This window comes from Ornithorhynchus anatinus, chromosome 2 (assembly GCF_004115215.2).
Source record: "Ornithorhynchus anatinus isolate Pmale09 chromosome 2, mOrnAna1.pri.v4, whole genome shotgun sequence".
Taxonomy (NCBI): domain Eukaryota; kingdom Metazoa; phylum Chordata; class Mammalia; order Monotremata; family Ornithorhynchidae; genus Ornithorhynchus; species Ornithorhynchus anatinus.
Genome location: NC_041729.1, coordinates 75,793,841 through 75,817,347, shown reverse-complemented (window position 1 = coordinate 75,817,347; position 23,507 = coordinate 75,793,841). Strand labels below are relative to the sequence as shown.

The following is a 23,507-nucleotide window of genomic DNA, read 5'->3' as shown; positions in this document are numbered from 1 at the left end:
GCTACCCAGGTTTAGTATGCCATTTTGCATGTCAGACAGGCAGCCCAAAACTTATCACCTGTAGTATTACTTGTGCTTACTGCACACAAAGCACAGTATTAAGTGCTTGGGAGAGTACAACACAACAATTTGGCAGACATATTCCCTCCCCACAAGGAGCTTATAGTCTAGATGATGTATGCCTAGTACTGTTGACCATTCTGGAGCTAAAAATGCGTTGACATTCTAAATAGGCAGGGGGCTGATAGTCTAGCCAAACAACTCATATGCAACAAGCAAGAAAATCAGTTTTGACAAAGTCATGGGATATTGTCCAAGGCATTTCTGTGTAATGACAAAGACACTGACATATATCCCTTGAAAATACATTTCTGCCCATTTTATTTTATTTCATTTTGGCTTATTTAATATCATATAATTACAAGGGGAACTAGGATAGAAAGAGAAAGGGGAGTCATGAAACGATGCCAAAGAAAAAAGAATAGCAAGTATAGCCCAAATGCATATCCAAAACACATACCAAATATTAAATAGGGCTGAAGTGAAAACTATGAGAAAATTTTATGAAGATATATAAATAAATAAATTCAAAATCCAAGCTCAGGCCTGCAGCAACATAAATGTTTGGTTCAGCAGCAAAGAAAATATATATAAAAAAATACATTTTAAAAATCTTGACCAAGATTACTGGGCTGTTAAAGTAACTTCACTCTTGTGCCTAATGCCCATTCCTTACCTGGAGGTTTTCTACTTGCACTTTGACAGCTTCCATGGACCCAGTGAGAAGACGGAAACGGGACAGAGAATATCTGGCTTCCATCAGGTAACTATTCAACTCATCATAAGCTACTTTGTAAATGCCCCACTGATCAAGCATGGACTGTAAAAATATCTTTAACTGTGCAACCTTTAAAAAAAAAAGCAGAAAGCCTTTTTAACCATTCATAATTTTAAAATGTATAGCACAAGTTCAATTGTTGTAGGACTGAAACATTATTTATTGCTACTGAAGACCAGTATTGCATATACTTCACATTACACAGAAATATGATCATGGGCCATTAATATAAAGTTTTAAATATGTTTCAACCACTTTGAAGTTAGTACATTATAAATTTTAAAATTTACTTTGATCAATGGAGTGTTCAGATTTTTCAGCCCTGTATTCGTATAGGTCAGGGCAAATCTTTGACTCTCTATGAAGCCCTTGTCAAAAGAACAATGTGAGCAGGATTTCATTTATGTAACAATGTATCTTTTTTCATAAAGGGTGCATTTGATTTGCAGTTATAAAAGGTGTAGAAAGAGCAAAATGTTTAATATTACTATTATTTGTTAGAAGTAACATGAAGATTTAAAATTTTACATATATTTTAGGGCAATATTTGAAATCCCCATGTGTTATATCCATACCCCATATTACCATTTATTTGACTCTTTGCCTGCATCACTTTAATGGTGTCCTTACACCCCAGTATTTCAATGCTATATCAATATATCATATTGATCATATAATTTACAGTTAGGGCAATTAGGCCCAGAGAAGTTTAAGTGACTTGTCCAAGGTCACACAACAGACAAGTGGCAGAGTCAGGATTAGAAGCCAGGTCTTCTGACTCCCAGGCCCAGGCTGTTTGCTCTAGGCCATGCTATTTCTATATAATATAGTGAGAGAAAAGATTGGCGAGCTGGTTAAGTTCCTTAAAGACAAGAGGATGCAGGTACTACAAATTTTAATACAAATAGTATTACCTGATGATCCAAATTTGCCCAGCAGTGGTTGAGTTCTCCTAAGGTATTTATGACAATAGCAGAGGCTCCTTCTTTCTTGTTCTGGACCAGGGAAAGTCCATTCTGTTCTACTTTCTCTATTTCCTTTTCCTTTGCTTTAATTAACTCTTCAAGTTCCTGAAAGATAAACATGTAGGGTTAGGAAAATATCTTGGGGAAAAAACAACTAACCCTAAAACACATTCCACTATTAAATTTGAAATGTTTTAACACAAACATCTAACAGTGATGAATGTTTATTTTTCAAAATGAATCCCAGTAGACTATATTTTTTCCAGCTTTAAAACAACACTGTACAAAAATATTCAATAGGGGAAGTATTTGCATAAGAGCACTGTGGCCTAGTGGAAAATGAATAATACTAATACTTATTATTTTGGTATTTGTTAAGCACTACTCTGTGCCAAGCACTGTTCTAAGCACTGGGGTAGATACAAGCTAACCAGGTTGTCCCACATGGGGCTCAGAATCTTAATCCCATTTTACAGATGAGGTAAGTGAGGCATAGAGAAGTTAAGTGACTTGTCCAAAGTCACATAGCTGATAAGCGGCGGAGCTGGGATTAGAACCCACAACCTCTGACTCCCGAGCCTGAGATATTTCCATGAAGCCACGCCGCTTCTCAGCAGAATCCCAACACCTATATATTTTCCTGCTTTAAAACAACACTTCTACAAAAACATTCAACAGGGGAAGTGAATACATAGAAGCACTGTGGCCAAGTGGCGCAGCATGGCCTAGTGGCAAGAGCATGGGCTTGGGAGTCAGAGCTCATGGGTTCTAATCCCGGTTCTGATTCTTGTCTGCAGTGTGACCTTGAGCAAGTCATTTAACTTCTCTGTGCTTCAGTTACCTCATCTGCAAAATGGGGATTGAGACTGTGAGCCCCATGTGGGACAATCTGATTACCTTGTATTTACCCCAGCACTTCGAATAGTGCTTGGCACATAGGCAGTGCTTAACAGATACCATAATTACCATTAAGTAGGAAATGAATCCCAATAGCTATATTTTTTCTGTTTTAAAACAACACTTTTACAAAAATATTCAATAGGGGAAGTGAGTGCATAGGAGCACTGTGGCCTAGTGGAAAAGAACTTGGGCCTGGGAGTCAGAGGATCTGGGTTCTAATTCCAGCTCTGCCCCTTGCCCATTTTATGACCTTGGGCAAGTCACTTAATTTCTCTGTAGCTAAGTTTCCTCATTATAAAATGGGGATTCAATGTCTGTTCTCATACTTAGACTATGACCCCCACATGGGCCAGGAACTGTGTCTGACCTGATTATCTTTTATCTACTCCAGCATTTAGAACAGTGCTTGACGCATAGTAAGTGCTTAACAAATTCCATAATTTGCAATTTATTATAAGTGACAAATTAACAAAACTAAATGACAAAATTATTCATTACTATGAAATAGTTCCATGTAATCATCAAGGAATTAAATAAAGTTGTACTACAGTTCCAAAGCTACATTGTGGTTAGCAAGACTCTACCCAGATTTCAAAGGGATATTCTAATGCAAAAAACATTAGCATTGTTCCTCTGCATTTACAGGGTCATTAAGTTAATATGTTGATGTTTGAAATACAACAAACTAAATGACTGAGTGGAGACCACAACTGAAAGAAAGTGAGCAGTAAAAGCTTACCTTGACCATTACCCCCATTTTCACAAAAAGCTACATAACCTAAAATATATTTTTAATTGTGTTGCTAAAATAAAAGTTATAAAAGCTGAAAATGTTCAAAGAGTTTATCTAGTTTCTGTCATGTGAGTAATATTATTCATCACCGTGGCTCAGTGGAAAGAGCACGGACTTGGGAGTCAGAGGTCATGAGTTCGAATCCCAGGTCTGCCACTTGTCAGCTGTGTGACTGTGGGCAAGTCACTTAACTTCTCTGTGCCTCAGTTACCTCATCTGCAAAATGGGGATTAACTGTGAGCCTCATGTGGGACATCCTGATTACCCTGTATCTACCCCAGCACTTAAAACAGTGCTCTGCACATAGTAAGCGCTTAACAAATACCAACATTATTATTATTATTATTATAACAGTTGTACTAGTTATGTCTAGATATACCTGCTTATAGCCTGCCCCCAAAATTCCAGACAAATATTACGGCACAACAGCATGGTATAGTGGATACCACGGGGCATGGGGCATAGGGCATGGGTCTGGAGTGTCAGAAGGACATGGATTCTAATCCTGGCTCCACCACATGTCTGCTGTGTGACCTTGGGTAAGTCACTTCACTTCTTTGTGCCTCAGTAATCTCATCTGTAAAATGGGGATTGAGATTGTGAGCTCCATTTGGGACAGGGACTCTGTCCAACCCCATTTGCTTGTAAACACTCCTGTGTTTAAAAGGACATAGTAAGTGCTTAACAAATATCACTGTTATCATTATTATTAAAACCATGTAATTCACTACAAAGTCATTTCTGGGTTTGAGCAATGAAAGGGAAATGGATTTTATTTTCCAATATATTCTTATATAAGTAATATGTGGAAAGGGCATGGACCTGGGGGTCTGAAGGTCTGGGTTCTATTTCCACCTCTGCCACTCATCTGCTGTGTGTCCTTGGGCAAGTCACTTCACTTCTCTGTGCCTCAGTTACCTCATCTGTAAAATGGGGATTAAGACTGTGAGGCCCATGTGGGAAATGGATTGTGTGCAACCTGATTATCTAGTACTTACCCCACTGCTTAGTACAGTGCCAGGCATATACTAAGTGCTTAACATATGCCATTTAAAAAACAAAATCTAACAACATATAATGAATAGCTCCTATTAATTCATAAGCACTAGCTTCAGGATGAGTTTAGATGAAGGTAATTTATGATGGTCTGGAAAAATGATTACATATTTTAATTAACATCAAAGCACTACATCTAGGTAGCTGACTCCAGTGTTCTGACCCACTGGAAGTATTTTTGAAAGAAGAGAAATAAATCTTAACGAGGACTAAGATTGTGCCAAGAGGAGACTGTTGGTTCTGCCATGTTACACCAAATTAAATGATGTGGTCTATTTTCTTTGCATTACTTATTTTCAAAGAAATGCATCTCAATTGAGTGGTAACTAAAAATTATGGCCTCTCCACAGAACTTGAAACTTCCGATTCCAGTACAGCCAAACACATAAATCATTTGAATTTAATGAAAATATGGCTTAAGTTGTGAAATTAATTTTGGCAAGGATTAGGCATCTCATTTTGATTTGATTTAGGTTCACAGAAGAAATTCTTTGAGTATTCCAATCATATTACCTGACAGTCTTTCAACGTATTCTGGACTGAAGCCTGATCTCCAATTCTGTGGTGTTCCTTAAGTCTCTTTTCTTGGGTTTCAAACCAGATTTTCAAACACTTCACATTATTATCATATTCTGTCCAAGATTCCAATAAACCCTCCAGCAACTGGATCTGCAGAAAATACATGAAGAATTTCACTACAAAAAGCTATTTTTTATTCCAGGGGCTATGTACTTTGGTCAATATTTTCTCAGAATGCTTAGACTGAGCCTCCTGTGGGGCAGGGACTGTGACTGACCTGATTTGCTCATATCCACCCCAGCACTCAAAACAGTGCTTGGCACATAGTAAGTACTTAATACCATAAAAAAATGTGTACTCACAATTTTATCTTTTGTAAAATTTGTGAAATTCAAAGTCAAATAAATGCAAAAGTATGAAAGCAAATTATCGCTGGGTAACAGTTTGGATTGCAAACTGCATATTCTAATATTTAAACCCCAAAGATGAAAACAAAGTCAGAATTAACAGCAGTGTAAGAATACATTGCAAGAAAAAATGTAAATCTGCTTTAAGATGTTGTGTTATGAAATAGGTTACAGTCACATACTCAGGACTGTTTGTGTGGCTGTTAACAGCTGCAATGATCATGGAATGGTGATCCTGACTGACTTGCACCTGTTATTGATGCTTTTACAAGAACATCAACAGCTGCTGGCCATTTGGATTACCTTTTCAGTTACCAAACCCTGCAAAATCTGCCAGCGTCTATTCATCGTTCCAAGCTGCTCAGCAAAATCAGTCTTATCACTGCGTTTACTCTCCACATCCTGACTGCTGATCTGTAGCACTGATTGGTTCACAAAGTCAACAGTCAACTGCTTACAATTTATGTCAATCTTGAAACCCTAAAAAAAGAGAAAACAGAAAGAGCACGAAGAAAATACTGATGAATTTATCTCTCAGAAAGGCAGTGGGGCTTGAGAATCGGGAGACCCAGCTTCTTATCACAGCTCTTCCTTCCCTGATTCCACTCATCCCAAGTCACATAAACCCATCAGGTTTGTCTAGCACTTATGTACTTACTAGTACCCATCATTAGAATTGGGTTGTGGGGCATCAGAGCTGTGTCTGTGTGACTCACAATCTTTCATTCCACTGGTTAGCAGAGCAAAATCACTGGGAAACCTTGCCATTTCCCACTGCAACACCCAAGGCCTCCATCCCAAATGCACCTCATATACAAGGTTATAATAATAATTATCGTATTTATTAAGTGCTTACTATGTGCCAGGCACTGTTCTAAGTGCTGGGGTACATACAAGGTAATCAGGTTGGACACAATTGGGGTTCACAGTCTTAATCCTAATTTTACAGATGAGGTAACAGGCATAGAAAAGTGCCGTGCACAAGGTCACATAGCACACAAGTGGCAGATTCAGGATTAGAACCTATGTCCTCTGACTCCCAAGCCTGTGCTCTTGCCACTAAGCAGGAATTTAGGCAGTGACAGCACACAGTCTCTACAAATTTCAGAACCATGGGAAGCTTCAGATGTGACTGCATTAGACTGTAAGCTCCTTGAATGCAGGGATCGCATCTAATAATTGTGGTAATAATTGTAGTCTACCACTCTCCCCTTTTTCAGACTACTCCTCTTATTTCCCCTATCTTCCCTCCCATCAGTATCTTCTAAGCACTTGGCTGTGTACCCTTAAGCACTTTGAAACAACCCAGCCTCAAAATACCAGTATAAATATTCACATGCTATTTCCCCAAACCCTAATCTATTTTTTTCCCTGTAAGCTTCTTGTGGGGAGGCATTGTATCTACCAACTCTGCTCTATTATACTTTCCCAGGAACTTAGTACACTGTTCTGCACACTGTAAGTGCTCAAAAATAACACTGATGGATATTGTGTGTCAAAAGTTTGTAAATTATTTCCAAATATATGGATCAAATTACAAGAATAAATAATTTCAAAGCCAGCAAGAATGATTACCTTATACTTCTGCAGATACTCATGAATTGCCTTGTAGCCTACTATATTTGTAATGTTTTCTTCATCCTGCTGAATAACACTTTCCATAAGAGAAATCCAACTCATGACTTCAGCAATAGCATGGCGAGAAGGCAATTTATCCATTTGGAGCTATTAAAGTAGGAATTAGAGGAGGTTACCAAATTTTTAAGGTTAAACTAATTTCTCTACCTTTACAGTACACCACTAATATTGATTTATGTACTAACTTTTCCTTAGGGAGTTGTGAATTTCAGTCCCCTTAACTTGAGAATCATCAGGATAATACCACAAGAAAACCATCCCAGGCTCACTCCCAGAATTTTAAGTTCTTTAATTCTTTTGGGCACGGGGTAGATAATATCCCAACCTGAAGCAATGAAGTAGCTATTAATCTCCATTTAGAGTGTTTAAAACTATTTTTAGAAGGCTCAAAAGATATTGTAGTTTATTTTCATTTAATAAAATCAGTGTGCTATTAAGCCTCAGTAAAGTAAAAAACAAATGCCACTTGCTAAATATTGGCAGTTCTGGCCAAACACTATTCTACTCATCTCCGCTACTGAATCTCAGGAACAGTTTGATCTTATTAAAGGTGATTTTTTCAAAGACTATAGAGCTACAATGATAGAATCATCCCTTTTCCCAACTCCCCGGGCCCCAACTCCAACCCAGAGCAACTACTTCTTTGTCCTAGAAAGGTTAGTCTGGTTCCTTACCTGGTGCAGTTTTTCCTGAACAACTGGAATATGAGTAAGCAGTTCCGTCCACTGGCTGTCAATTTGGGACAGCCCAGATCGCAGTGCAGCAGTATCCACTTTTTTCAGTCGAAGGAGTTGGTTTCCAGTACTCAAAACAGCTGATTTCTGAGATGACTTGGCATCAACTTCTTTAGAAAATTCCTATAAGGGTCATCAATTCAAACAACACTTCTAAACAACTAAAAACAAATTAAAATAATAGACTCTAAAAAAAGATATTAACTTTTTATCAGCAACAATTTAGGTATCCACAGGTCAATAGTACTTGGTAGTCTATTTGTATAAACAAATAACACACATGACTGCCACCCTCTTATGAAGAGTTGGCAGAAATGCAAACATCTTACATTAAATGCCTAGGACATGTCTAAATGAAGGGAAAGATTAATTTTATCTTTGCAGAATTGGCAGATTCACAATTTAACTCCTTGTGGAAATTAGGGATGTGGAACAGATATTGGATACTTATTTTAGATAAGATTTAAATTCCTCACTTCCTTTATTTACTTACCAAAAAAGCATTCAGATGGTCTCGGACCGTTTCAAGTTCTTGTGGGAATGTCACAGATTGTTGGGACCAGAATTCCAACCTGTCCATTGCACTTTGCAACCAACGAGTAAGTTCAGCAGATTCACTTTGGTATCTATATGGATATTAATGGACATAAAAAAATAATCTTCCTCTGGTTTTAGCCATCATTTAACTCAAGGACAACTAACTCAAGTTCAGTACACAGTTTAATCTAGTAAACAGAGTACCAGACTGGAACACAAAAAAATCCAGTCTCTAGTCCTGGTTGCATGACCCTGGGCAAGTCAATGCATCTGCTTGACCCTCAGTTGCTTCATCTGTAGAATGGCAATAATAATATCTGGTATACTAAGTAATATAGTTATGATCAAACTTGGTAACAGAAAAAGAGAATTTACATTTAGAGAGGTAACATAAAATACAAAAGAAATTTATTTTCCCGTCTCCACCTCCAACCTCTTCTACTCTTTCTCCAGTTCCCAAACTGCACTTATCATATGCATCTGGGCAAAATCCTCCTCCTCTTTTATTAAGCTGCTTCTTTTCTCCATTAGATTGTAAGCTCCTCAAGGGCTTATAAGGGCTTACAAGGGCTTACAGTGTAAAAAAAAAATCTACTAAACTGTACTCTCTCAAGCACTTAGTAAAGGGCTCTGCACACAGTAAATTCTCAATAAATGCTGCTGACAGAGTCCCACTTTGCCTTCTTTATTTTGGGAGGCAGCACAGTCTAGTGGAAAGAACATTGAAAAATTAGTCAGGAGGTGTGAGTACTGGCTTGGTCACTTGCATATTATGCAACCTTGGGCATATCATTCAACATCTGCTGTACCTCATTGTTCATAATCTGTACAATGGCTTAAAATACTTGTTCTCCCTTGTTTGCCCTCCCTCTGTGGATCAGGGACTATGCCTGATCTGAGAATTTTGTATCTTTCCTAGTGCCCAACTAATCACCCTACCATTCTTCCCAGTCAGATTTCAAAAGATCTTCCACCATCTCTTAAAATCTACCCCCTTCATCCTCCCCTTCGAACCCCTCCCGTTGCACTTTATTAAAACTCTTGCCCTGTTATCTTAATAATACTTGTGGTGCTTGTTAAAAGTGTACTATGTACTAAGCACTGGGGTAGATACAATATAATCAAATCCCACATGAGGCTCACAGTCTTATTATGAGGGAGAACAGGTATTGAATTTTCATTTTGCAGATGGGAAACCAGACACAGAGAAGTTGCCCAAGGTCACATAGCAGGTAAATGATGGAGCTGGTATTAGAATCCAGGTCCATGTTCTTTTTGCTAGGCCATGCTGCTTCATCCACTCTCTCTCTCTCCTTCCCAACTGATTTCAAACATGGCCATATATCCCCTATCCTAAAAAAAATCCCATCATGGCCCCACAGCACCTTTCAGTTATCACCCCAGCTTCCTCTTACTTTTCCTTCCCAAACTCTTCAATCTAGTTGTTTACATCTGCTGTCTCCAACTCCTTTCTTACAATTCTTTCCCTGACCATTTCCTTGCCCTTTACAGAAACTGCCCTGTCTAATAGGGTCGCCAATGACCTTCTTATTGCTAAATTCAGTGGCTTAATCTTCCTATACTTTTAGCTGCCTTTGACAATGTGGATCACTTCCTTCTCCTGGAAACTTCTAACCTTGTCTTCACTGATATTGCCCTCTTCATTTTCAAAGCCTTATTAAAGTCACATCACCTCCAAAAGACCATCCCTGATTAGGCCCACTTTCCCCAACTCCCTCTCCCCTTCTGTTCAACTAAACACTTAGATCTGTACCCTTTGGGCATTTGGTATTCAGCCCACCAACAGTTGTATAATATTTATGTCTGTATTTTATTTATTCATAGTACTCTCTTTCTCCCACTCCAGACTGTAAGCTCTATGTGGGCAGGGAACATGTCTACAACTCTGTTGTACTGAACTCTCCCAAGCACTTAGTATGATGCCCTGTACAATGTAAGCACTCAAACAGCTGAGAGAAGCAGCATGGTTTAGTGGATACAACATGGGCCTGAAAGTCCAATATTCTAATTCTGGCTCCATCATTTGTCTGCTGTGTGACCTTAGTCAAGTCACTTAACATCTCTGGGCCTCAGTTATTTCATCCATAACATGGGGATTAAACACTGAGCCTCTTTGGGACAGGGACTGTGTCTAATCTAATTAGCTTTTATCTACTCCAGCGCTTAGTATAGACCCTGGTACACAGTAAGGGCTTAACAAATACCATAAAAAAAAGTACCACTGATTGATGTATTCTGGTTCTCTTATGTCTTCAGCTGCTCCTTTTCAGTTCCTTTTATGGTCACTTCCTCTGCCTTCTGTGTCCTTCCTCTAGTCTAGAATTCCCTCTCCCTTCCTATATGACAGATCACCACTCTTCCCACCTTCAAAGCCCTATTAAATCAAACCTCTGCACACAGAGAACACTCAGTTAATACAACTGATGATCTCTAAGAAGCCTTGCTCGACTAAACCTTCATCTCCCTTACTCCCTCTTCCTTCTGCATCACCTGCGCACTTGAATCTGTACCCTTTAAGCACTTGATATTCATCCCACCCTCAACCCCACAGCACTTATGTAGTACATAGGCACAATTTATTTTAATATCTGTCTTCCCCTCTACAACGTAAGCTCCTTGAGGGTAGGAAACATTTCTATCAACTCTGTTATACTGTTCTCTCCAAAGTGTTTCATACCATTTATTGATTGATAACCATTATTTTTTCAAAGGCCAAAAGAAGTTCTACTTTATACACTAGGAAGATGAAGGTGCAGACTCACATCTAATTTTAACTGGCTTTGTGCCTTACCTCTAAAATATTATATTCAGAGAAAAATGTTCTATATATACTTTTTTTATCTGCATTGCCAAATAGTCAGGGGCCATGGCTTTTCCAACTTCTGAACCTTTTTTTTCCTAATGAACTGAGCATATATGCTCAAATAACACTAAATTCACTAGAAAATTTTAAAACTCATAATGCATTCATTACCTTGTCCAGTGTTTCAGTATTGTCTCCAACCTGTGCAATTCCTTGGAAACCTTGTTGGTATTATTTAACCAATGTTCTCCAAGCTTGTTCAGCTGGCTTTCAAGATCTGAACAGCTAATGGAAATTAACAGTCTTTTCCCGTCATCCAATACTTGGTACAATTTGGGTTGGTATTCAGTTAAACTTGATTTAAGCCGCTAAAATAATAGAAGAAAAGTTTGGTAACATCCTTTTGAAATTGTATTTCATTTATTCCTCAAAATCAGAATAATTGCCCCCTACTTAATGTCACTGCCATTACATTATAAACCTAAATTTAGGGGTTCTTTCTAAGCTAAGGAATACCCATCTTTTTTCAAAATTAATCAAATACATTTTAGTCAAAAATTCAATGACTCAAAAATTATTTGTAAAAATGCTTCTAGGTGTTAAAGAAATTCACCCATTTGTTAGGTAGTGAGATCCAGTGTCAGAATGATGGAAAACACCTTCATTAAAGATAACATTAAGTGGAAATTTATGATAAAAAGTATAAATAATTCTAGCAAACTAATAAAGATATATTCTAAAACTTCCTGACTAGTAACATATACTGGTGTTCTCTCAAGATAACAAACAACCACCCTTGGCTCATTCTTTTGTTGAATTACAATCTAGAGTTTTACAACCTGGGTAATTTTATACTTATAATTGAAACTTTAAATGATAAAATAACTTAGCTTAAAGGATAAAGAATAGAATGCAATCTATAATTCTAAAACATAAAAAATAATTAACACACATTTGAAAATCCTAAGTTAAAATGTGACCATCTATAAATTCACCTTGAAATCATCAATTATTTATTTGACTATTTATTTATTTGACTAGTCCCCCTCTAGACTATAAACTCATTGTAGGCAGAGAACATGTCTACAACTCTGTTGTGTTGTACTCTCCCAAGCACTTAGCACAGTGTGCTGCACACTGAAGGTGCTCCTGAAATATGACATATTGATTAATTGATTGATCAGCATTCACTGACCATGTAGAGAGCAATCCTATCAGTTAGCCTTTCCTCTGTCTCCTCCACCAAACCAACACTTGGGATGCTACTTTCAACAGCTTCCAGTTGTCGTATGAGTTCCTGATAATCATCATCAAGATGGGACCAGGTCTGTAAACAAAAAAACAAAAAAAACTATTTGTGGACTATAAATAACTCATTATATAAAGAACTTCATTTTTCCTTAAATACTCCGATGACCATTTATCTGAGTATTTTGGGATGTGTATTTTAAATACTTTGGAAATACAATTTGAGGCATATTTATTAAAATATAACTATTTGTTATGTTTTATTTACAGAAGACATCACTGATGGTAAACCAGTGACTGTCAGAAGGCTTTGCATGGTGACAGAAAACAATGAGTCAGCTAAGTAAACAGAAGAAGCATCAGACACACACTTGTGAATACTACCTTAAATTGGGAATATTACCTTCAATTTCTTATGCAAATCAGCTATCAAATTTTATCACAGAGTCCAGAGTGTAAACCTCCTATTAACAAAGAAGCCTATAATTCCAAACCTCTAAAAAGTACAATTGATATTGGTCTAAATTTAAAATGTGATTTCTCCATAGGGAAAGTCTAGCTGAAGATAATTTGCAGACATTAGATATTTTTTCATTTAGCATGATATATATATAAAAATGCAGGCAAAATCCAATTGGAAAAGTGAGAAAAATGAAGGTACCCTAAGTCCCAAGGAACACAGAATCTAGGATACCTCCTCTAGTGTCTTGATGGGGACAGGTCTAATTCAATGATGAAAATTAAATAGTTTCAAGATTCTCACCTCTAGAATATACTCCAGTTCCACTCCCCTCTTGTGAGCTCGTTTCAACACCACAGATGCCTGATCCATCAATTCTGAATGGAACTGGGTTTCCTTTGGAAGTGCAAAACTGATAATCTTTCTGTATAGTGTTTCAGTCAGGATCATGTGAGATTCAAGGCCCTGAAAATACTCCTGAAATATCATAAAAGAGCAAAATCACTTTCCTTTCTTCATTCCCTCCTTCAGAGGGTGTATTGAAAAAAGGCTGGTTAATATTTTATAATGTTGAATTTTAGCAGAGTAATAACATTTTCCATGGAAAGTTGTTTGAAGAAATGTGAGTTTTGGGGTGGTTTTTGAGACGACCACAGGTAAAGCACTTACAAAATTTAAATCCCCCCATACAAATATCTCTCTTAATGATGAGGAAGCTGTCTTCAAAGATTTCTTTAGTTCTTCTTTATTGTCTTCCCATTTAACCTCACCATTAAGTATCTGTGAGTGGCCTTTGATCACATTCTCCACACATGACCTCTCTAGTGAAAGTCTCATGTAACAAGCATGACTTTGAAGCTGATGTGGTCCTGAAGCTAACCATGACCTTGTCTTATTATCTGACCTGAACCTAATAATAATAATAATGTTGGTATTTGTTAAGCGCTTACTATGTGCCGAGCACTGTTCTAAGCGCTGGGGTAGATACAGGGTAATCAGGTTGTCCCAAGTGAGGCTCACAGTTAATCCCCATTTCACAGATGAGGTAACTGAGGCACAGAGAAGTTGTGACTTGCCCACAGTCACACAGCTGACAAGTGGCAGAGCTGGGATTCGAACTCATGACCTCTGACTCCCAAGCCCATGCTCTTTCCACTGTGCCACGCTGCTTCTCTAATATGCTTGGCACCCCTGGAGTTGCTCTAGAAATCAGGTATGCTGCTATCAGAGTAGTCCAAACTTCACATACAAAAACAAGGTCACCTACTGTGATTGCTCTGTAAATTTATATATTTGACTTAATGTCATTTTGAGACACATCTGTCAATCACCCTTCCAAAAAACATGTTGGCCTTCTTTTCTGCTTCTCTGTTTATCCTTATGTCTCTTAATAATGTGCTACCTCAGTGCAGAATTCACTGAAAACATTCACTTCTACATCACTTTTTTTGCTAGTTCCAGGCTGATCCATAACTTCAGTCCTCATCAGCCTGAAGCAGCATGGCCTAGTGTGTAGAGCATGGGCCTGGGAGTCAGAAGGACCTGGGTTCTAATCCCAGCTATACCACTTGTCTGTTGTGTGACCTTGGGCAAATCACTTAACTTCTCTGGGATTCAGTTACCTCAACTGTAAAATGGGGATTAAGACTAAGTCCCATATAGGACAGGGACTATGCCCAAACTGAATAGTTTGTATGTACCCCAGCACTTAGAACAGTGTTTGACACATAGTAAGTGCTTAAATATCATCATCAGGCTAATATTCAGGTACAGGTATAAGAAAAATGATCTTGAGGTACAGTGAGTAGGTTGATATTACAGGAATGAAGTTGGCATACCGGGCTACAGTAGGAAAACAGGGAGGTAAAATAGGAGGGGGTAAAGTGATTGAGTGCCTTAAGGCCAATGGAAAGGAGTTTTTGTTTGATGGGTACAAGGATGGGCAAGAAATGGAGCTTCTTAAGAAGTAGGGAATTATGGACTGAATTTTTTTTTAGAAAAAATGATCCAGGCAGCAGAGTGAAGTATGGACTGGAGTGGGGAAGGATGGGAGGCAGGAAAGACAAAATGAAGGCTGGTGCAATAATCAAAGTAAAATAGGATAAGGGCTTAGATCAACATAGCAGTTTGGATGGAGAGGAAAAGGAAGATTTTTAGCAATGTTGTAAAGGTAGAACCAACAGGACCTGGTGAAAGACTTAGTATGTGGATAGAATTAGAGTCAAGACTAGTGCTAAGATTTGGGGCTTATGAGACCGGGAGGATGATGGTGCTTCCGTCAGTGCTAAAATAGTCATGGGGAGGACAGGGTTTGAGTGGGAAGATGAGATGTTCTGTTTTGGATATGTTATGCCTGAGGTGTTGGTGAGACACCCAAGTTGAGATGTCCTGAAGGCAGGAAGAAATATGAGATGGCAGAGAAGGAGAGAGATCAGGGCTGGAGATGTAAATTTGGGAACCATCTGGATAGAGATGGTAGCTGAAGCCATGGGAGAGAATGCGTTTTCCAAGCAAGTGGGTATAGATGGAGAATGGAAGGGGTTCCAGAACTGAACCTTAAGGGACTCCCACAATCAGGTGGTGGGAAGCAGGGGAAGAGCCTACAAAAGAGCGGCCAGAGAGATGGAAGGAAAACCAGTAGGGGACAGTGACAGTGAAGCCGAGGTGCTTCACTGACAAGCACTGTGACCTAGTGGATAGAGCTCGGGCCTGGGAGTCAGAAGGACCTAGGTTCTAACCCTAGATCCGCCACTTATCTGTGTGACCTTGGGCAGGTCATTTAAGTTCTCTGTGCCTCAGTTAATCCTCTGTAAAAGGGGGATTAAAACTGTGATCCCCATGTGGGACATGGACTGTGTTCAATTTGATTAGCTTGTATTTACTCATAGTAAGAACTTAACAAATGCCATAAAAATAGCTATGCAAAACTAATAATAATAATTATTACTATGGCATTTGTTAGGCACTTACTATGTGCCAAGCACTGTTCTAAGCACTGTGGTAGATCCAACCTAATCGGGTTGTCCTATGTGGGGCTCACAGTCTTACTCCCCATTTTACAGATGAGGTAACTGAGGCACAGAGAGGTTAAGTGGCTTGCCCAAGGTCACACAGAAAAAAGGGGCAGAGCTGGGATTAGAACCCACATCGTCTTACTCACAGGCCCGTGCTCTTTCCATTAAGCCATGCTGCTTCTCAACTACAACTATCTTATTGGTTTTGCGCGAGACAGAGACTTCTGGAAAAACTAAACTATATCCATGAATCTGGGTGGGACTGTGAGGCCCATGCGAGACAGGGGCTATGTCCAACCTGATTATTTTGTAACTACCTCAGCACTTAGAACAGTGCTTGACACAAAGTAAGTGCTTAACGACTACAATCATTATTATAAAAGTCCACTAAGCTAAACCGGTTAATTAAGACTTCACCAGTGATCAGGATGATGGAATCTCACATAAACAACTGAAGACCACTGGTCTGGAGACCTATAGGCTGAAAACATGCAGAGGGGAATTGATTATAGGACTAGGTTTATCACAAAGCTACTCAAACTCTCTTGACTCTGCCAAACATGCCCTAATTGGGGCAAGAGATATGAGAAGTGAATAAGTGGTCAGGGATGCAGCATCATTTTTTTAGGGTATTTGTTAAGTGCTTACTATGTGCCGGTCACTGTACTAAGCACTGGGGTAGACGCAAGCTAATGAGGTTGGACACAGTCCATGTCGTACATGGGGCTCATAGTCTTAATTTCCATTTTACAAGTGAAGTAACTGAGGAAGAGAGAAGTAAAGTGACTTGCAAAAGGTCACAGAGATAAATGGCAGAGCCAGGATTAGAACCCACATCCTTCTGAATCCCAGGCCCATGCTCTATCCACTAGACCATACTGCTTCTCCATAATTTGTATTTCTAATTAAGAACTGGAAATAGCAAAGTAAGTAGCAGTCCTTGATGTACTAGGGTGCCGTCTTTTACAGAACAAATAATATTTAAATCAGAATTTTTTTTTCTCCAATGTGTACACAAATTTTTTTTTTCTAACCTTGTGCTTGTCAAGGGCTTGTTGAACTTCTTCTTTGGAAGAAACGATCATTTTTTGACCTCCTGCCATCTTTTCTTGACCAGTTTCCGATAGGTCAGCAAGATCCTGGAGCAGTCGTTCATACTGCTTTTTACGTGCCAGATTTTGGTTCAGTCCACTACGTCTTGAGCCAATGGTCATCATCAGTTCATCATACATGTCCTGAAGGGACAGAAGCATCAATAGTGAACCTTGCATAGGGTATATAGTCCAACAATCATATTTTTTGAGCATTTATTGTGTGCAGAGCACTGTCCTAAGCATTGGGAGAGTACAGTGTAACAGGGTTTGTAGACACATTCTCCGCCTACAACAAACTTACTGTTTAGAGGAGCACAAGGTACATCTTCTTGAAAACCTATTATCTTGATTGCAATCTTCCAAACAGTAAAGGTGTTTATATATGCTGACTTCATACATCCCAAACCTAACAGCCCATAATATACAGAAGCAGAGCTATAAAACTGCCAAGAGGGGGAATTTAACAATTCAACCCTTGACAATATTTAAATATCCAACTCTTTGGGAAACTGGCAGAGTTAGACTGATGAAATGCTAATGCATACATGTTTTAGGGATTCATATCAGAAAAGACAATTCAGCTGAATATGGTTTCGCTGAACCTTTGAGACATTTCTAAATAGAATCTAAAGGGAGCCAATGGTGACGAAAAAAGAGTTTAGAGCAACAGAAAGATACTTTAACACAATAGAAAAGGGAGTCAACTAAATCTTGAGGAGAGAACACTAACTCAAATGACAGTGTATGAGATAAGTAACATTCAGAGGATTTATTTGAAAACATATTAATAATATATTTTCAGGTCAGTGGAGAAAACAGAGCCCAATTTGGAAAAGTACAACTTTAATGGTTAGTTATAACTATAATACTTATTTCAAGGGTCCTAAGTTTAAAGAACTGAAAGATAACACTAGAGAGTGGGAGGTGAAATTTTGGAAGAGTATATTAAATGGAATGTTATTTTCTTCTCACTGACTATGCTTAGAAAAGAGCACGTTAAATTCCGGTTTTCTTTGTAAGTTAAAAGACTATTTTAATCACCTAAATTGAGTTTGATGGGATGCTTCTCATAATTAAAATGTTAAATACTTATTTTTGGCTCTAAGGAGCTATATTCATCAGACCCCATGGGAATATAAAAATGCTCATCAGTCTCACACCAACATATGATTGCCAGCATCAACACCAGTTCACGGCAACCCCTTATAGATACTCACATCCTCCTTCTGCCTCTTTGTATGTTCAGCTAAGTAGATTCCTATCCCCAGAAAAACTTTCTATGAAAATTTAGTAATAATAATATTTGTTGCTATTTGCTAAGCATTTACTATGTGCCAGGCACTATACTAAGCACGGGGGTGGATACAAGCAAATCAGGTTGGACAAAGTCCTTGTCCCACATGAAGCTCACAGTCTCAATCCCCATTTTACAGATGGGGGAACTATGTACGGCACAGAGAAGTGAAACAACTTGCCCAAGGTCACATAGCAGATAAGTAGCCTAGTCGGAACTGGAACCCATGACCTTCTGACTCCCAGGCCCGTGCTGCTTCTCAAACTAAACGGTAATAGCAGATTTTATGTTTTCCTGATCTTTCTATATTATTTAGGGCCTTATTTTTTCTTATGGTATTTGTTACGCACTTACTATATGCCAGGAACTTTATGAGGAGCTGGGGCAGATACAAACTAGGCAGGTTGGACACAGTCGATATCTCACATGGGACTCAGTCTTAGTCCCCATATTTCAGATATGATAACTGGGACACAAAGTTAAATGCCTTACTAGGGTCACACAGCATATAAGCGGTGGAGGATGGATTAGAACCCAGTTCTTTCTGACTCTCAGGTCTGTGCTCTATCCACTGCTTCTTGATCATATGATATGTCTACCAACTCTGTTATATTGTACTCTCCTAAGTGCTTAGTAGAGTACTCTACACACAGTAAGCGCTCAATAAATACAATTGATTGATGTTACTTGCAGTAGAGAAGTGGTGAGGCCTAGTGGACAGACAATAGGCCTGGGAGTCAGAGAACCCAGATAGTAATCTCACTCTGCCACTTGTCTATGTGACCTTGGGCAAACCACTTAACTTCTCTGTGCCTCAGTTTCCTCCTCTATGAAATGGGAATTCAATACCTGTTCTTCCCCTATTTAGATACAAACCCCATGTGTGTGGGACAGGGACAGTGTGTGACCTGATTATCTTGTATAGAACCCAGCGTTTAGTACAGTGTTTAGCTGTAAATGCTTAATACCATAATAATACTAAATATCACTGTGAATAGTTATAGTTACCAATGGTATTCAGGGGGAAACAATCTATTCTGCTCACAAGATGAAATAAAATTCAAATCAATCGTTGCTATTTGTGGAGAGCTTATCATATGCAGAGTATTTGGAACAGTACAAGACAACAGAGTTGGTAGTCACATTCCCTGCCTGCAAAGAGTTTACAGTTTAGATGGGGACCTTCACAATGAATCACTGCATTCAATTTGTAGTAGTGAATTATGAAAATATCTAGATATTTAAAGCAAAAGAGCTTGTTCTATTGATTCTCATGAATTTTTCATACATTGTGGAATAAAATGAACAGGACAGATGGGTTTATAGAATTCTTAACTTTTACTGTACTCATCTTTTCTCTTTCTTGTTCTATTAAGGTTCTTTGAGACTGAGACAAAAAACATTGTTTCTCTTCAAATGAAAGTTTGCTTTTTTCCCCTCAAATGGATGCCCTGGAATGCCCCTGCTTCACTGCTCTTCTTCAGACCTCCTTAATTCAAATTATGGCATCTTTATTAAATGAGGTAGTTCTACCCAGTATTACTGAAAAATCTCTCTCTCTCCAGTGGGGTTCCAGCTTAATGTCCTGTGCTTTCTGCATCAATTTCTTCCCCCCACTTCTCTTTTATCAAATTTTAATTTAATCCTATCCTTGCGTGTTCCTTGGGATTTGCCATGGTTTTTGTGGAAGAGCAGTGTTTGATGTTCAGTCAAATTTCATGTCAAGACTGTATCAGTCCTTAAAGGCAAAGCACCCTGTGAATACTCTCAAAGCATTTGAAGGGACAAATGGAAAACAATAGTGAATGGTGGACAGAAATAACCTCCTCTCTGATTTTCTATGACTCATCACATTATTTGGACCTATTTAACTACTAACATCTTTTAAACAAGGATCAAGACGGGGCTTACATTTCTGATAGCAATGTAAAAAAAAATACCCTATGAAACTAGTGTGATTTTATCTGGTTGTTCTGTGTGGAAGATGGGGGAATGCGAAAGGAAAAAAGTGCTGATTACATATTTCAGAGAACAAATGTACAATCTATTTTAGAACATGGCAGTGTTTCACACAGAGTCCAGTAAAAATAGAAAAATAAATCCTAATGATGAGCCAGATGAAGAAAAGTTTGAGGAAAACGTGATGAAAGCGAGCTTGAAGTGAAGACAGGTACTAAATAAGCTACATTTTCAAGGGTTATTTAAATAAGCATCATATATCAAATATCTATCTGTTTTGCAAATGTGTATTGCTTGTATATTGCTTTGGGAAGGGTGCAAAACTCATTGACTACATAACTGTTGATGAATAGGGTAAGAATTTTTCAGCCCTTTGCAACATTAACATAGTCCACTAGAGGCCCACCCAAGTTGAAATGCTTCCCTTAACATCTAATATACAACCAAAAGTTAGTTGGGAATGAGATAAATAGAATTTAATAGCCACTTATTTGGTTGACATATTTTACCTGGAGTTTGGAGAGTTCTTGCGTGGATGGTTGGTCAACCTGAAGTTTATCACCACGTCTCTTTAATTCAACAATCACTGCATCTAATTCCTTCAGACCATCTTCAGCCTGTTGCATTGCCTATATGATATTTGTGATATTCAGTTAAAATTTATGGAAAGTTGTTCAAAAAAAGTGATTTTTCTTCCTTCTATTCCTTTCCCTTACCATAAGAATTTGTTACTTATGTCTATGATTAAAGGAGTCATTTCAATAAAAAGTAAAATATACAACCACATCCAAATTATTCTAGAATAAACACTGTGGCAATTACATTTTCAACATGTTTGAATGCTAGATAATTATGCATAAATGTTCTGAATTTGATGGAATTTTCTCATTTGCTTGTTTTCTCTTCTAATCTCATATAGTCACATCAATTGAATTACCTAATTGTTAGTATTTTATTCAAAAAACATGGGGCAAAGAGTAACATAGCTATAAATAAGGGAAGATTGAATATTTTGCAAAGAACATGATAGTACCTGAAAAAAACAACAACATTATTTTGGGTTCTGGGGGAAAAAAAAGGAGGAATGCATTACTCATAAGAGTTCAAATATATTATATAGTTCTACTGGTTCCAAGAAAGCCTAATTTGTTCAGAATGAGTTGGAAACAAACTTCTTGTTCTTGCCACAAAGTTTGCTGGTTCACAAAAGTGTGTTCTTGGAAACGCACATGCTGTATCTATCACCCAGTAAGCTAGGTACATATCCTCCTACAGACCATTCACTTATCTTCGGGGACCACTTGATGGGTAAGTGGTCAATCAGATCTACTCTATTTGTCGCATTTGTTCTGCTTTCTTTTTCAGGAATAGATTTCTCTAAATACCTCTATTTGTTCTGCTGCAGGTTGTTCAGCCACATCTGCCAGTTTTTGTAGAATGATGTATTTATTATCTGCCAGTGAGGTAAAGAGTACCTTCAGATCATTCTGAAAGAGAAGACAAAACAGTGAAATGAAAATTAACCAGAGAAACATAATTCGTGGGACACTAAAGTGCTCATTCTTAATAGTAAATTAGGGTTCAATTTCTAGAATAAGGTCTGGTACTTACAGTTTTGGGATATATAAAAGCACAGATCTACCTGTTCAGAATTAAGACATGCAAGACACTTTTAACTTCAAGGCAAATATGTGTTAAAATTGTGCAAACAAGAACTGAAGCATGTCTTTTTCAGGCCACCAGCAATGAATGTGCATTTTCAATATTTCCAGAGGGTTGTAGCAACCATTAATGGCAGCTACAAAGATGCCAGCAGTGAGTAGATTATAGGAAGATGGGCCTCGCACAGGTTGGAAATCTGTTATCTGAATAGGCACTTACTGTTCCAGTTCAGGATCAGGCTGTGAGGTAAATGGAAAAACATTAAGAGGAAAGGAGTCTTGCTGACAGATGGAGCAACAACTATCTCTTCTAGTAGAAGACTCAGATCCTCTGACCTAAGCGCTTGGGAGAGTATAATAGAGTAGGTACATATGAGACTTGCCCTCAAATAGATTACAAGTGGGGATTCACTCTCCAGTCCTTCATCCATACCATCTTCTCAGAATCAGGGTTTCAGGGCTAGACAACTCAGAAATACTAAGAAGAGGAGATGGGAGTTTCAGAAGGGCTTCAAAGATGCATAGAAATGTGGTCTGGCAGATTTGAAGTGGGAGGGAGTTGGAGGCTCGAGCCAGGGCATGAGCAAGGGACTGGGGGCAGTAGAGACAAAAATGAAGAACATAAGTAGACTGTAAGATCCTTGTAGGCAGGGAATGTGTCTACCAACTCTGTTGTACTGTGTTCTCCCAAGCGCTTAGTATTGTGCTCTACATGTAGTAAGCTCTTCATAAATACAATTGATTCACTGACTGATAAATAGGTCTTGTTTGAGAGAAATGAAAAGTTCAAGCTGGGGTTTAGTGGAAGAAAAGAATCGATAAGTGGAGGGAGAGATTGAGTATCTTGAAGCCGATGGTTTGGAGTTTCTGTTTAATTTGGAGAGGTAACCACTGGAAGTTTGAGGGGAGTGATGAGATGTGTACAGGATGATGTTTTAAAAGATTATTTGGCAGCAAGTTGAAGTGTGGCTTTAAGTATGGATTGCAACGGGGGAGGCAAGGAGTCCAATAAAGAGGTTGATATCAGTTTTATAGTTTTACATAAGGAAAAAGCTCCATTTCATTTACAGTCACTGGACTTGGGCATGGTGGATGAAACTTCATATAACGGAAGCCTCTTAGTTCTGTGGGGGTGGGTGGTGTACGACTGGTACAGTGCTTTGCAAACTGTAAGTGCTCAATAAATACAACTGAATGAATGAATGACATACAGAAAGCCTGGAGCTGTTAACTGTGCAGACTCCCACATCGACTAGGCTGCTGCAGGATGCAGTGTGCGAAGGAGCTGGCCCCACTGTAACCAGTAATAACAGACATCAAGGGAGAAACAGACTAAAATGTCAACTTCAAATGCTTCCACCCTATCACAGTCTCAGCATGCATCTGAGACTGCCGGGGAAGCATTTTAATCAAAGTGTTATTTTCTGCCTACATTTAGTTATATGATCCCATTTGCCATTGCTTAGGTTTTAGGGATGGAGGAGAAAGAGAGATTAGGGGTAGAGTCCTGGTCCAACCCAATCTGAACACAGAGCAGTGGCAGCAACAGCACCCTCAACACCACTC

At 38.5% G+C, this 23,507-nt stretch overlaps 1 protein-coding gene across 12 annotated transcripts in view; it reads right to left on the bottom strand.

The window, feature by feature from the left end:
• Positions 1-23,507, bottom strand: part of SYNE1 (spectrin repeat containing nuclear envelope protein 1) — a 518,607-nt gene that overhangs the window by 112,295 nt on the left and 382,805 nt on the right. For all 12 annotated transcript variants that reach the window (XM_029048032.2, XM_029048087.2, XM_029048053.2 and 9 more), the window contains 13 exons: positions 21,666-21,767; positions 20,790-20,909; positions 16,968-17,168; positions 13,223-13,396; positions 12,407-12,538; positions 11,383-11,579; positions 8,344-8,476; positions 7,791-7,973; positions 7,054-7,203; positions 5,782-5,958; positions 5,066-5,221; positions 1,753-1,908; positions 737-907 (listed from right to left, as the gene is read on the bottom strand). In XM_029048032.2, the coding sequence (XP_028903865.1) occupies positions 737-907; positions 1,753-1,908; positions 5,066-5,221; positions 5,782-5,958; positions 7,054-7,203; positions 7,791-7,973; positions 8,344-8,476; positions 11,383-11,579; positions 12,407-12,538; positions 13,223-13,396; positions 16,968-17,168; positions 20,790-20,909; positions 21,666-21,767 (2,052 nt within the window). The remainder of the gene's footprint in view (positions 1-736; positions 908-1,752; positions 1,909-5,065; positions 5,222-5,781; positions 5,959-7,053; positions 7,204-7,790; positions 7,974-8,343; positions 8,477-11,382; positions 11,580-12,406; positions 12,539-13,222; positions 13,397-16,967; positions 17,169-20,789; positions 20,910-21,665; positions 21,768-23,507) is intronic.